At 35.9% G+C, this 16,507-nt stretch overlaps 1 protein-coding gene across 3 annotated transcripts in view; it reads right to left on the bottom strand.

Moving 5' to 3' along the window:
- Positions 1-16,396, bottom strand: part of LOC143392659 (caspase-13-like) — a 44,255-nt gene extending 27,859 nt beyond the window's left edge. For all 3 annotated transcript variants that reach the window (XM_076846466.2, XM_076846465.2, XM_076846464.2), the window contains exons 1-2: positions 16,330-16,396; positions 9,228-9,482 (exon numbers count right to left, since the gene is read on the bottom strand). In XM_076846466.2, the coding sequence (XP_076702581.2) occupies positions 9,228-9,482; positions 16,330-16,336 (262 nt within the window). In that variant the 5' untranslated portion in view covers positions 16,337-16,396. The remainder of the gene's footprint in view (positions 1-9,227; positions 9,483-16,329) is intronic.
- Between the last annotated feature and the right edge of the window lie 111 nt (positions 16,397-16,507).

Raw genomic sequence — 16,507 nt, 5'->3', positions numbered from 1 at the left:
TTAGGAAAAAGGCCACAACAGGAGGGTGTTACTAACACCGTTTTATCACCAGAGTGCGTAATTCAACCAACAGCCCCACCGATGGAGACAGCTGAGTGGGCCTCAAACCCCGTAGTTGATAATTGGGATCCTGAGACAGGACCTCAAAGATTAGCATGCCCTGCACTTGAACAGGTAGGAGGGCAACGAATTCACTGTGCTTTAGATTTTAAAACAGTGAAGCAGTTAAAGGAGGCTGTAACAACCTATGGTCCCCAAGCTCCCTTCACGGTAAGCATGGTCAAGTCCATTACTAACTTGGACATGACGCCAGCAGATTGGGCTAACATGTGTAAATCTGTGCTAAATGGAGGACAATATTTGTTATGGAAGGTTGCCACTGAGGAATTTTGCACGGAGACAGCTAGGCGAAATGCAGCAGCCGGTTACCCTCAAAGAAATCTAGATATGTTGTTAGGAAAAGGACCTTATGAGGGTCAACGGCAACAAATTGAATATGATCCTGCTATATATGCACAAATTGCTGCAGACGCAGTTAGGGCATGGAAGATTTTACAAGGACATGGAGATTTACAAGGTCAGCTATCTAAGGTAATACAGAGAGCTAATGAACCTTATGCTGACTTTGTAGATAGACTAATTCAAACGGCTGCCAAACTTTTGGGGGATACAGAACAAGCAATGCCATTAATAAAACAACTGGCTTATGACCAAGCAAATTGTTGCTGCAGAGAGGTTATTAGATCTTGGAGACATGAAGATTTAAACACATATATTAAATTATGTAGTGATATTAATGAACAAGGGCAAGTCTTGGCAGCTGCAGTACAACAGTCTTTAGATGCCAGGCCAAAAACATGCTATGATTGTGAACAAACAGGACATTTTAAAAGGAGTTGGCCCATAGGAGGAGGGTTTAACAAAACTAGGTATCAAAGAAATAGAATACCGGGTATTTGCCCACGATGCCGTAGAGGGAGACAATGGGCTAATGAATGCCGTTCTCAAAGCACCATAGAGGGTACTCCCTTATCAAAAAACGGACAAGGACCAGGTATTACCCATGATATCGTGGAGAAAGGCATCAGGCTCTATTGCCAAAAAACGGACTGGGGGGCCCAATGCTTCGGGGCCCACAACCACAAATATACGGGGCAGTGGAGGAACCCAGCAACACCATCAGGGTAGTGCCCAGGACACATTGTCCATTAAATCCCTCATCAGACAAACCCGAGGGAGCGCATGGTTGGACATCTGCGCCTCTGTCAGAGCAGTACTAACTCCAGAGATGGGAGTTCAAATCATTCCCACAGGAGTAAGAGGACCTCTTAGGCTTATTATTGGGATGTAGTTCATCTACATTAAAAGGACTTATGATAAGTCCTGGGGTAATTGATCCCGATTGTGTAGGTGAAATAAAAATTATAGCTGGTTCTCCAAGAGGTATATCAGTAATTTCACCTGGAGATAGAATAGTACAGTTGTTAATAATACCCAGCCTACATAATAAATTTCCTAGTCGTAGTGTAGAAAGAGGTTCCAGGGGATTAGGCTCCACAGGTGTAGATTGGGCTATGCTGTCTTTAAATTTAGATTCTCGCCCAATGCTAAAACTAAATATTCAAGGACATTAGTTTAATGGGCTACTGGACACAGGTGCTGACCTTAGCATCATATCTCGTCACGAATGGCTAAAACATTGGCCATTACAACAAGCCACTCAAACGCTTCGAGGCCTAGGAGTGGCAACTAATCCCCATAGAAGTGCAATGGTATTAGATTGGAAGGATCCTGAAGGATGTGAAGGAACTATACAGCCATATGTATTGGATCATCTTCCTATAAATTTATGGGGATGAGATGTCCTAGATCAATTAGGTTTGACGTTAACAAATAACATCAATCCTAATGTGCCCACTACTAGGGCTAGACAAGGTTTTAGGAAAGAAAAAAGATTAGGAAAACAAGGACAAGGTATAGCAGCACCAATACAAATAGATCAAGGAACAGACAGACATGGGTTGGATTTTCAGAAAGGGCCACTGAGACAATCAAAATTACTTGGAAATCAGAAAGACCAGTGTGGGTTCCTCAGTGGCCCCTGAATAAGAAAAGATACAAGTAGCCCATGATCTGGTCAAACAACAATTAGCGGAAGGACATATACAACCTTCCATATCTCCCCATAATACTCCCATTTTTGTCATCAAAATGAAATCTGGTAAATGGAGATTATTGCAAGATTTAAGAGCCATTAATGATGAGATGGTTATTATGGGACCTGCTCAATCAGGGATTCCTCAATTGTCTGCTTTGCCAAAAACCTGGCATGTTTTAGCTATAGATATTAAAGATTATTTTTTTTCAATTCCAATTCATCCTGAGGATAGTCCACGTTTTGTATTTACTATCCCTGCATTAAATCATGAAGGTCCTGATCAAAGATATGAATGGAAAGTACTCCCTGAAGGCATGGCTAACAGTCCAACTATGTGTCAAATATATGTTAACAAAGCAATACAGCCACTTAGAAATCAAAATCCTGAACTACAAATATTTCACTATATGGATGATGTATTATTGGCACATAAAGATAAAAACATATTGCTAGAATGTTATGCCACACTTACAAACTTATTAAAAAATTATAATATAGAGATAGCAATAGATAAAGTATAATTAAATTTTCCAATTAATTATTTAGGAGTTCTATTATCCTCAACCATGGTCCGTCCACCAAAAATTCAAATACGAGTAGATCAACTCAAATCACTTAACGACTTTCAAAAGTTATTGGGAGACATAAATTGTTTAAGGCCTTATCTAGGCATACCAACAGGAGAGTTGGGACCTTTATTTGATATTGTAAAAGGTCCATCAGATCCAAATTCACCCCGCATGTTAACTCCTAAAGCAAGAAAGGCATTAAAAATTATTGAAACATATATGGAAAATATACATTTGAATAGAATTGATATAAGTTTACCTTTATTATTTATTGTACTACCCACAAAAAATATTCCTACAGGAGTATTTTGGCAAGAAGGTCCATTATTGTGGATACATTTATCTTATTCTCCTAACACTATTCTTACTAGGTATCCTGAGGCTGTAGGACAATTAATACTCAAAGGAATAAAAGCAGCAAAGGGAGTGTTTGGAATTTCTCCCAATAAAATTATTACTCCATATACTATGGATCAAATTGATGAGTTAGCTAATGAGTTAAATACTTGGGCAATAATCATGTGTAAATCTAATGTTACATTTCATAATCACTTACCATCTAATCCTTTGTTGTCTTTTTGGTCTAAGCATCCTGTAGTTTTTCCAAAAATGACAAAAAAAACCCTATCATGAATGCTCCAAATATATTCACTGATGGGTCAAATAATGGTACAGCAGCAATAGTTACACCTGATCAAACTTTTACATTTTTAGTACCCAAACAATCAGCTCAAAAGGTAGAGCTTAATGCAGTTTTACCAGTTTTTTTGATGTTTAAAGATTCTGTATTTAATTTATTTTCTGATAGTCAGTATGTAGCTAATGCTATAGTATATATATATATATATATATATATATATATATATATATATATATATGCTGGTAGGATTTCCCCTTCTTCTATTGTTTTCTCTTTGTTTTCCACTATACAATGTCTAATCTGGGACAGAAAAGATCCATTCTTTATAGGTCATATTAGGGCACATACAGGATTGCCTGGAGCCCTTAGTTTGGGCAATGATTTAGCAGATAAAACTACACATGACATACATATTTTCTCTACACTAGAAGAAGCTACAAATTTTCATAAAAGATTTCATGTTAATGCTAATACTTTACAAAAGCGTTTAAAAATAACTAAGGAACAAGCCAGACATATAATAAAACAATGTCAAAATTGTGTGACCTTTTTACCACAAGTTAATTTTGGAGTCAATCCTAGAGGACTGATACCTAACCATATTTGGCAGATGGACGTCACACACTTGCCAGAATTTGGAAAATTAAAATATTTACATGTTACAGTTGATACTTCTTCCAGATTTTTGATAGACTCCCTTCATGCCGGAGAAAAAACTAAAGATGTTATAGCTCATTGCTTCCAAAATTTTGCCACTGTGGGCGTTCCTAAACAGTTAAAACTCGATAATGGTCCTGGCTATACCTCTACCTCTTTTAAACAATTTTGTTCATCATTTGGTATTACTCATATAACAGGAATCCCATACAATCCACAGGGACAAGGCATAGTTGAAAGAGCTCATCAAACTATTAAAACGTACTTATTAAAGCAAAAAGAGGGAATTGGAAAGGGGTTTATATCCCCCAAAGATAAACTTAAAATAACGCTTTTTACTCTAAACTTTTTAAATTTGGATTCATCAGGACTTAGTGCTGCGGAAAGGCATATGTATCCAAAAAATGTACATAAGCCTAAAGTACTTTGGAAAGATATTCTAACAGGACAATGGAAAGGTCCTGACCCAGTGATTGTCTGGAGTCGGGGTTCTGTTTGTGTTTTTCCACTGGGAGAACAGCAATCGATTTGGATTCCAGAGAGACTAACTAAAGCAATTTCTACAGATCAAAAAGAAGATGATTTGACTCAAATCCATAACAGCTGATATCCAGAGCTCCAGCTTGGCTATTCTTACATCTGCGACAGTGATTAACCAGGGTGCTTTTTTCAATATCTATTTTATTATTGCATTTTTCCACATCATAAGGTTCTATTTTTATTTTTGAGCTCATAGAAACCTAGGTTATTGTTTTTCTGATCAGTTTTATTTTTTGACTGTGGAGTTTTTAAACATTGCAATGGAGATTTCACCTAGGTAAAGCTACAAGGCCTTATTATTGTCTTATGTGTTGTACGTTTGTGTGCACATTTGTGTTTTGTGTTGTATGTCTGTGTGTGCATATGTCCATATATCATATATGAGGAGCGCTCATGAAAAAAATGGATCTGAATTATTTTTTTTATTCACATGATTTAAATGGCTTAATTTAAATTAGGTAAACAGCTGTTAAGGATTGTTTTTAAAGGTGGTTAACAGATCTGTTTGTTTACTAATTTAAATTAGGTAAACAGCTGTTAAGGATTGTTTTTAAAGGAGGTTAACAGATCTGTTTGTTTACTTTCACCTTTCCTTTTCATTATATTTAATTCTTTTCAGGATAATGTCTCTTTAGCATCATTGCCAGAATTCCTATCTTCATCCCACTGCCGGTGAAGACAAAAATAAAACCAAACTACAGCTTCTATGATAGCTATCACAGTAAACTGTATAAACTGATGCATCAATGAATATAACTCAACAAGTAATGCTTAATCAAGGAGTCAACTTACTTTGGGAGGAAACGGACTTTGGGAGGAGACGGAATATTGATTGATTCCTCCGCTTTGAACTGCTTGCAGAACTTGCCTGGACTATGTAACTATCGTTTGGTGCAGCGAATTGTGGTAATGCTGGCATATCTTTGCTGATGGTGTCACCAATGATGCAATTTTTATTTCCTTGCCAGCGCACCCCATGTTAATTGTGGTAGTGCTGGCATATCTTTGCTGATGGTGTCACCAGTGATGCAATTTTTCCCAAGGAGCTGTCAATTGGCTTGGTGTCGTGGCATTTCTGTATCCTCCTCCCTTCTGCTAGTGATGGTCTAAAATTTGGGGGCAAATGGCTATATGCTGGACCGGTAGTCAGTGACGGGTATGATCCAATTGCAGTGGTATCAACCTAAGACAGGAGGCTGACGCCTAAAGGTCAGTTTTCCGATGACGAGTAAGAACCATATGTTGAATTGGACAACCTACCAGGCACAGTCCTTAAGCCACATTACTTGTTTAATTAATCAGAAGCGGGGAGATGCTGGGTGCCATTAGCCAAGTAGGTATGACAATTTCCTTGCCAGCGTACCCCATGTGGCTTAGTGGAAGGACTCGTGGAAATAGCACATTTTGCAGTAACATTGCATGTAAGGTGACCTTGCTCAAGGACCAGGGCAGATCCGGGTTTAGGGCGGTTCCAGGTTTAAGATTATTCCTGCTGGGAATAGGGCGTATCCTGCTGCCTGAGTTCCCCTTGAGTCTCTCCCGGGATATAGAGAGAGATTTTGGGAGGCAGAGGAAGTGATTTTGGGAGAGAACGTGGAATTCCCCAGAACGTGATTGTAGAGGGCTGGTGTGAGATCGGGAATAAAGAATTGCTGTTTGAATCTACAAAGCTGTGAGTGGCTCACGATTTTGTGCCCAGCCAGACTGCGGCATTCTTCCAAGTAGAAGTTATGTTTTTCCAGCCCAACCCAAACTGAACATTACTGAGTGAATGATTCACTTGAAGTTCATTTTCACTGGACCATAAAAAGAAATCATACCCTAGTGTTTGTTCATAGTGTCATATATGTCTCCTGCTTGTTTCATGTCTGTTGACTGTTTTATCTTCTCAAGGAGACTGTAACTTACTAGGGACCTAAGGGTAAATAAAAATGTACTTTGTGTCTCAAATTTCTTAACAAAGAATAGAAATAAGTAGTTTTGATAATAACTCTGTCAACAGTGAATACATCAGATTTTGGGATAAGTTGCTTTTACTGCTGCTGTCATAACTCTCTGACTTCTGTGTGCCTCTCCTGTTCAACTCTAGATTTTTTGAAGTTAGGTACCCATTGTTACTTTACCTACTTTGTATCTTCATCACTAATGCAGAAAGCCAAGCAAATATATATTATAAGAAAGAATGGTGCTATTAGCCAGTGCAGCTGTTGTAGGACAAATCAAGACAAGAAATCTGATACCTGCTCTAAGTTCCACCTCCTGTCTTTCCAGCATAGAAAAATCAAAACAAAAGCAGGACAAACTTTTTTTTCTCTCAGATTTATTAGCTTGTTTATAATTCTAAAAAAGATACATCTTCATATCTGGCATGGTTACTCAGGAATCTTGAGGAAACTAGAATAATTCCTACATTCTCCTCCTCCTCTTTCTGTTCATCCAGTAAATCTTTCCTAGTATACAAAGTTCTGATCAAATTTCATAAAATCTAAGATATTGTTGTCATTGACTCCAGTAAAAAGAAAAAAAAATGAATGAAACAAATATCTTTTGACAACTGCATTATTTTGACATTACTTTTAACACGTTAGCTTAAAATCCTTTAGAAGCTTTAATGATTTTTTAATGTTTTAAAAAAAATATATCCTGCAAGTCTAGGCTTTCCAACTAGAGTACAAATAATAAATACTCAGTCATGTTATCTGATAAATATTTTGAATCTATGTGCACTGCTGAAATTTCATAACCACAAAATATGAGAGTGAATAAATCAACAATATGACTCATATGCCTTTTACTATGCAGAGAACTGGACTTTAACTGAAGCAATATGATTTTGTCCTTGCTCCAAATCATCTATGATAAAGGTAACTGTCCCACCTCCCTGAAGTTGGTGTTATATCCTTAGTGAGAGCAATTGCTTATTTCTCCTCTTTTTCATGCACAGATCACAGTACCTTTTTGGTGTTTTCATTATGCAGTCTCTGGAATTGCTCAGGAGAACAAAGCTTGAGGGTATTAGTTGATTCTGCTGGCTCAACTGCTCTGGCCTTAGTTCCTGAATAAGCTGTAGGATGCGTTACATTATATAAATTTTCATTTCTGCCTCTTTGACCCTATTTATGACCTGATAAATTTGAGAGAGTGGGAAATCCTATGAAGAATTTTAAATAACTAAAGACTATACTCACATCTAACCACAGGTGTATGGAGATGTATTGTGACTGGGGAAGAAGAGAGAAGTTTTTGATAGAGAAAAATGATCCATTAAAAAAATGCAAGAACATGTTCTCATAATTCTAAGGGAAATACCTCCAAGTTTTCAAGTCAAATTTGGCCTTTTGACATTCTGCAAAAACAATGATTTTTCCAGTGGTTTTACTTTATGGTGTTTACTCATTCACATAGACTTCTGTAGTCTCTGAGCAAGAACATTATAAGTAAATATTTATCAGTGTGCTTTCCAATGGATATACAATGTGAATTGCGTGTGCAATTTAAAATTTTGTACTATCTGTATTAACAAAGTAAAAATAAACAGGGAAAATTAATTTTAATAGTATGTTTTCTATGTCCAAAATAGTGTGTAGTATGTTCAAAAAATTATCATTTCAACCTTTGTAACTAGATACAATTCAATGTCACATGTGACTAGTGGCTACCATATTGGATAGTACAATATCCCATATTGGATGAGTAGTTTGAACTCTGGAATATCAAGTCTGTCACTGGTGACTTGTGTCTCAGAACTTTTGAACTCTAGCAATTCTCTTTATTCAATATGGGTAAAATGCTTTCAAAAAGTTATGAAATTTGGGACATTTTAAAGGGATTTCCTTAGTCATAGTTGTAATTCACAGAAATGTGTAAGCATTGAAAAAGTCTAAATTTTGGCACTTACATAATAATCATAACGAACATTTGTCACTTGTTTATCTTTCATTTGTTTATGCATCTTACATTAATTAGTTGTTTGCTATGTGTCAAGAACTCTACTTATTGCTGTTACTCATTGAAAAAGAAATCAGGTATGTCCTAGTGGGAAAAACTTGATAGACATAGTCTCGTCTACTGAGATGGAAAGGGAACAGAAATGGAACAGATTTAATTAGGGGAGCAAGTCTTTAATTTAAAATATGTTACTTCTATGAAATCAATGGAACATTTGAGCAGAAATGTTGAACATGCAGTTAGAACCTAATGAGTTTGGAGGTTCTGGAGAAAATTTTGGACAAGAGCTAATATTTTGGGAATTATCACGTGTCTGTCAGTAGATGTTCCTAGTCTTACAAAGTCATATGAAGAAGTAGTATATTATCCCATCTAACAGACACTAAGCCTGATAACTGAAGAGGTGGAAAAACTTATACAAAATAACTTAATTTACAAGGTGACAGAATCTTATTGTAGATTTCACTTTCTATATTGTTTCTAATAGTGAACTATTTCTATGAACAGTCTAAACATAACGATAGCTTTTTAGTGAATTAGAAACTGGACCTCACCAGAGAAAAGGCAAAGTGGCCTATGAGAAGACAATGATTGCTTTTGTGAAAACTACATTCATGATGAAATGATAGGAGGATCATACAGACTCTGCATGGGCCCAAGGTTTGAAAAATTCCAGAAATTTTGAGGTAGCTTTTGTCAGTGATTCCAGTCTTACCTTCTGTATCTTTGGCCTTTTTGTCCGCCTTAAGTAAACTCTGGAAAACCGAGGGAACTGCCTCTAGGGGCTTCTGTCGTATGAAGTCCTCAAAAATCCAGGCCTTGTCTCTAGGTGCGGCATTATTAAATTTTTTCTTTTCATCTTCTGGTAATCTAATCACATCTTTTTTCACCAAATTGTCCAAAAAACCAGTGATGGCTTTTTTGCTCTCTATTTCCAACCTCTTAAGTTGTTCTATTTCTTGTTTTTTTTCTGTCAGAAATAGAAAAAAAAAATCCTTCAACTGTAGGCTAGGCTTTAAGAGTTTTATTCTCACCTTAGACACAACCTTAACATAAAATATCCTTGAAAATGCAATCACCATCTCCAAAACAAACTGCTCACCTCTTCATTGAACCCATGGACATCTCACACCTCCTTGAATTTGAAACAAACTATAGTGATTCCTTGTTACCTAAGTGTTTGGTCTTTCTTTTCTTTTTCTTTTTCTTTTTTTTTTTTTTGGTTTGTTTGTTTTTTAAAGAGTTTCTTTACTTCCAAATATGGCATTGGGCCAAATGTTAGGTCATCCACTGTTCTCATATTCTTGTTCTTTTACTTACAGCTTATGGTAGTGATGATGCTCCTCCTGGGATATGTGATCTCAGGAAACTCCATGCCTTTGTCTAGGCAATTCATTCCTCCCACTAGAGCATGGGCTCTTCCTGCTCCTCTGTATTGAGTGTCTTTGGTCAAGTGCTATCTTGGAATGCACATCATTTTATACAGTTGCTATACTCACCCCTCAGAGCCTAAAAATATTTTAAAAGACTTCATATGCTTGCTTACTGAATATATAAATTAATGAACAAATAAAGGAATGCCCTTAAAGTTCTAATTCTTTAAAATTTTATTCTCAACCAAAAATCAGAATTGAATCTATGATGACAAACCTTCCATTATGGTAAATTATTTGTCACTGGGATACTGTATCACTACTTCTTAGGACAATTTAAAATTTTATAGAGGAAAAGGATACAGATATCAAAGTATTAAATGAATCCTTTATTTTAATATTATCAATGAAAATTGGGAAGTTTGTAAATAGGAAGGCAGGATACCTGATCAGTTCTCAGTTAACTTTATAAATACAGTTATTCAATCTTTCTAGATGTCAGGATGACTTTGACACAAAATGACATTATTTAAAGAAGATATCAAGACATTGAACAAGAACTTTGGCCTAGAAGCACCAGCCACATCATTCATACTATCTTGACTTATATTTTCAGAAAATGTTTATTGAGTAATTATTATGAGAAAGGCATATGGAAGCTGAAAACCATAAAAAAGTTTCCTAATATCAATTAATTTAATGAAAAATGAAATCTTATGCACTAGTTATGACTAGTTATGAAAGTAATACATAGCAAACGACCATATATCAGCATTATTTCTAAGTCATCACATTAGGTTGTTTACAAATATCAATTGAAACCAGGATTCTCACACTAAACTAATGGATTAGTTATCACATACCTTTTTTAAATAATAAAGTGACAAATAAATTATAAAATATATGGAATTTAAGTAATGACTTTACACTAAGTACACAAATTGGTGTTCAAATTACATTCTTATTCCATGTTCTGTGTAGTTAAATATCACACAGTTTCAGCAACAATAGTCAAAATTTATTAAGCACACATCTTGCCAAGTGCTTGACATAAATCTCACTAAAATATAATAAAAACTATCTCAAAGGTATATTACTATATCGTATCTCATACACAGAGTCATGTGATAAGAATATAGGGTAACTAGTAACTGAGAAGCAAGAATTAAAACCAAGGGTTTTACAATTTAGAGGCTCTAGTCTTGAGTTATCATGTGACATTACTTGAACTTGGTGAAAATTCCCTTAGGGAAAAACAAATGAATCACTTCAGAGACTCAGAAAAGATGCATAAATTCTAGCTGGTGAGATTATTGAGGCTCCATAGAGGAGGTGGCAGAAAAACACTGGTCTTGAAATAGAGAACATGAGTGTTGTAGAGTTTTTAAAGAGTTGAAAACAGTACTTAGGTTAGTGTGTGCAGTATCCACCCTGCCTGAGGTCTGGGCTTCTGTTTTGTTCATTTGTGTGTGCAAGAAATAGTGAAGGATTGACTAAATGAATGATATGTAAAGTAACATGGTAAGCAATAAGAGATTTACAAAGGAATAAGGGCCTGAATAAAAGCTGTCAACATCATATTCAATAGTCAAAAGTTGAAGATTTTAATAAAATTGGGAACAGGGAAAATATGCTACCCTTGCTACTTTTATTCAACACAGTACTGGAAGTCCTAACAGGAACAACGGGGCAAGAGAAAAAAATAAAGGGCATACCTATTGGAAAGGAAGAAGTTAATATGCCCCTGTCTGTAGACCACATGATTTTATAGACAGAAAATCCTAAACAGTCCACCATAAATCTATTAGAACAAATAAGTAAATTCAGCAAAGTTTCAGTATGCAAAATCAACACACAAAAATGAGTAGCCTTTCTGGCCACTTACAACAAAATATCTGAAAAATAAGTTAAGAAGTTAGTTTTACTTAAAATAGCTTCAAAAATAGATAAATAAAATTCTAGAGAATAAATTTAAACAAGGAGGTGAAAACATATGCACTGAAAACTATAAATCCCTGATGAAAGAAATGGAATAAGACATGTAAATAGAATTATATCCTGTGTTCATGAGTTGGAAGAATTAATATTGTTATAATGTTCATAATACCTAATGTAATCTAAATATTCAATGCAATGCCTTTAAAAGTTGCATGACATTTTTATAAAAATAGAAAAAAAAAATCCTAAAATTCAAGTGAACCCCCACACACACACATACACACCAATAGCAAAGACACTCTTAAGAAAATAAAGTTGAAGTCAATGTCCTGATTTCAAAATAGACCACAAAATTCGAGTAATCAAAACAGCATGGTACTGACATTAAAACAAAACATGGACCAATGAAGCAGATAGAAAGCATAGAAATAAAAACAAGCACTTACAGTCATTTGATTTTCAACGTAAGTGCCAAGAACACAGAGAGGGGAAAAGGTACTCTCTTCAATAAAAGGTTTTGGGGAAAACTGGATAGCCATATACAGAATAAAATTAGACCCATATTTTACGCCATATACAAAAATTAACTCAAAAAGAAGTTAAAGATCTACACTTAAAACCAGAAATTGTAAAACTTCTAGAAGACAGAAAGAAAGTTCCATTGCTTTGGTCTGGGCAATGATGGATATGACCCTAGAAGCACAGGTAACAAAAGTATATATATTATGATTACATCAAACTAGAAAGCTTCTCTCTTTACAGAGAAAGGGAAATAACAGAGTGAAGACATGGAACCCGGGACTGAGTACCTGTTGTCTGAGAGTCAATGTGATATATCTTCTCCATATCCCACAAACTCATTAAATTAACTTTTAAAAGTGAACTCACTTTAATTTCCTTCTTTCATTTCCTTACTACTAAAAAATATCTAACTTCCAATATATGAAATTAGCGAAACTTGGTGCTGTACACATCTTTTACCTTATTTATAGCGTATTTTCTATCACCGTTCATATACTGATTTCATCTGCTAAATATGTGCAGAATTCTAACTGTTTAATTCTCCTCTTCAGACCAACATCTTACTCTTCTTAATTACCCCAAGAGCCTTTATATCCTTTTTATCCCCATCTTATCTATTTTTCACAAGGAAGCAGAGTGAGTATTCCACTGCTAAGAGATCATCAAACCTCTTAATTTAACCTAATTTAGGTATCATCATTCAGCCTCATCTTCTGATACTCTCTTTACCTTGCTCACTACCTTTGAAATATTCTGCCCTTCTTTTTTTTCTAGAAAACCTCTGGTACTGGATCCCTTCATTTTCAATCCCCTACCCCTTCATTTCTTCCTGTCCTCCCATCATCTCTTTTTATCCTCCATATCTCAGATGTGACAGCACTTTCTTAGGGGAATGCTCCTTGATGCTTCCTAGACATAAATGTCAAATGTATGTGATCCTAGCGTGGCGTGTTTCTCCCAAAGTTAGCATTATTTTCCATACGAATGAGGTTCCAAACCTACTTATCCCTATCCCACCATCATATTCCATGCTTGCTCCATGAGTACAGGTTCTGTGAGATAGGTCTACACTATTGGCATTCAGAGGGCATACAGTAATTTTCTACTGAATCACTGATCACTGAATGTGTAAAAAATACAAAATTTAGCCATGTCCTGACTTAGAGAATATTTAACAGCAAGCTAAGTAAATTTGATACATTTGACAGGTAATAAGAGCACACTGGAAATTTTCAAGTGATGGTAGTTACATTTATTCTTCTACTCATTCAGAGATATGGAATGGGTGTCTACCTATAAATACATTCTGCTAAGGTTGGAGATACCATTTTGGAAAGATATTCTTACATATCAAGGCTTACATCAAAATGGAGAGATGGATGTGCAAGTAAGTAAATACAAACATTAATAATTTAAGTAATGGGCGTATGAATAAAAAAAGCAGAGAGTGGGAGGGGACTGTAACCCAAGGTAGAGGACAGCTGTCCAGAGGAGTAAGGGCTTGGAACTGAGACCTGAAAGTGGAAAGCTACACCTTTGAGAACCTGGGAGTTTGTCTTCTGGCAGGGAGCAAAGTGGGCATAAACAGAAAGGCTCAAGAGATCTGATGTAATCTGGAAGCTGGGAGAGCTGCGCATTAGAAGAAATACTACGGTAAGCAGAAATGTACAGCAAAAATTGAAATGGGAGAATTCAGATGCAAGTAGCAATTTAGGGTCTTTTGCAGAAAATTAAGGTAATGTCAGTATCTCAGGATCTTCATTATGAGAATCTGATCTACCTAGGATCACTCTGCTCAGTAAACATTTGACCTAAGGCAAATTATGTAACTCATCTCTAAGTATCTTCTTCAGCTACAAATGGTAATAATATAGATCTAATTACATAGTTTTAAATCTTTAATTAAAAAGCATAAAATAAAAAATCAGTTGTTATTGTGGTAGTAATTGCCAAATTGGGGTTATAGTATTTATAAAAATGGAGGAAATAATTTAGAAGACAAAATTAATCAACACCACAATTTTGGTCCTGATTCTTCAGGAATTTTAGTTAATTATGGCCAAAAAAGCTATATGGTTTCTATTTATTGAGCCATTTCATATGTTTTTTTCCTAGTGCATTTCAATTTCTCATATCTTTTACCTAATGATGCCTGGATTCCAATCCAGTAACCAGTGTATTAGACTTGCCTGGCCAAAGTCACAGCCATGGGCATGAATTTAACTTATTCCTTTCTAGAAAATTCCTTATTAAAGTAAGAAGATGACAAGGAAAAAAATAATCAATTCTTATGTTTTGGATCTTAATTTATTTTTTTTTCAGATAAGACACAAGGTCTGTAAAGAATTATCCTACACAGAGATTCAAAGAATTAAAGAAACAACAGCAAGAATTTGTAAGTGTAGTGAATGCAGTATATACATTATGTTTCTATGCAGGAAGCTGAAATCATGCCTGAAGGGGATTAATGAAATTATAATTAACTTAATTGAGAAGGTGGAAAACTTGTCTGAAAAGTTCAGATAGATTTTAAAAGGCAATAAGTAGCCAGTGTGTGTTCCTGATTTGGAAAATTGCAGAAATAGGTACATAGAATTTAAGAACTAAGCATTAACTAACTGATCATCTTTGCCAAAAGTGCAAACCTGCAGATAAACTTACACAAAACGAGCTACATAAGAATTATGTAGATCTTTGAAAGATTATTTATGCCTACAGTTTATTTAAGAATGAACTATGTGACTGGGCATGGTGGTGCATGCCTATACTCCCAGCAACTTAGGAGGCTGAGGCAAGAGGATTGCAAGTTCAAAGCCAAACTCAGCAATTATCGAGCCCCTAAGCAACTTAATGAGAATTTGTCTCAAAATTAAAAACAAACAAACAAACACAAAGTACTGGGGATGTGGCTCAGTGATTAAGTGCCACTGGGTTCAATTCCCGTTTTTTTTTTTTTTTTTTTTTAAAGAATGACCTATGCAGGGTGAGGGTAATAGGGTAACATGAGAAAAATGACAAAACATTGTCCTTTAGGCTGGCATCTAGAACATGTCTCATGTCTTTCTCTGTTTTCTGTTCTATGTTCATGGTCCCCAAACCTTCTCTTAGTCCATTTTTCTCCTCTGATTTCTCAGCATTTCTATCTCTGTTCATAGAAAGCGCAAATCCTGAATTTTTAAAATGACTGTAGATTATTAAGATTTATCAGGTCTAATAACTAAATATTAGAAATGTAGATATAAAGTTTAGAAACTGCTGATCTAATCCAACCTCTTCATTTTCAAATGAGGAGAATAAAGCCAAAGAAGTGATATGATGTGATTGAATACTAGCTGCCTCAATACCTAATGACTCCTGACTTAAGCCTTTCCTTTCTGGGTCTGAGACAGGCAACCTGGAAATCATGTGCAGGATGGACTGATTGGAGGGTAAGTCCTGGAGACAGGGACACTAGCTGAAAAACTGTGATAGAAATCCAAGACATCCAGAGTTTTCAGCACGAGAACCAGAAAAATGGGGAGAAAAACGGAGCCACTTTAAACTGAACTAGGATATAATTCAACATAAGAAACAGTAAAGGGGCAGGAACTGAAATCCTCTCAGATCTGTTTCTGGAAAGATTGTTTATGAACTGATGACTAATGCAAAGTCTACAGGAAACAGAAAAAAATTCAGAGTCCATTTAGAAACTTTGAGAATTGTCCAACTCTCAAGCCTTACTCTGTCTTTACCTCCCCCCTGATCATCAGAAACTGAAGGAGAGAAATAAACTTCTGTCTGACTCAAAGATACCTGGAGACCACACTCAGTGTCTCTAAATCCACATCCTGAGTCCAGTGGCACACAAGTGATAAGGGGAAGAACCCAGCTTGTACCCAGCTGGTCTGCTTTCGTTCTGTTACTTCTGCCTGTCACAGAGCAATGAATATAGTGTTTTCTAAGATCCAAGTCCCTAGTTCCTAGTCAGGAGGGTACCCCACTCACCAGCCATGGAGGACAGCCTTGGTCCCTTCCTTCTGCAGTGGAGAGAGCACCAGACTAGAAAATGAAAGAAAGTCACCCAGCATTTCTTTAGGTTAGAGGGCGGGACATCTATTTATTGATTTCGAAACTGCTGCTCGGAATTCTTGTTTCCTTGTCGGGAAGTCCCCTGTAGTTTCCA

Source organism: Callospermophilus lateralis, chromosome 2 (genome assembly GCF_048772815.1).
Source record: "Callospermophilus lateralis isolate mCalLat2 chromosome 2, mCalLat2.hap1, whole genome shotgun sequence".
Classification (NCBI taxonomy): domain Eukaryota; kingdom Metazoa; phylum Chordata; class Mammalia; order Rodentia; family Sciuridae; genus Callospermophilus; species Callospermophilus lateralis.
This window is presented reverse-complemented; position numbering and strand designations above follow the sequence as displayed.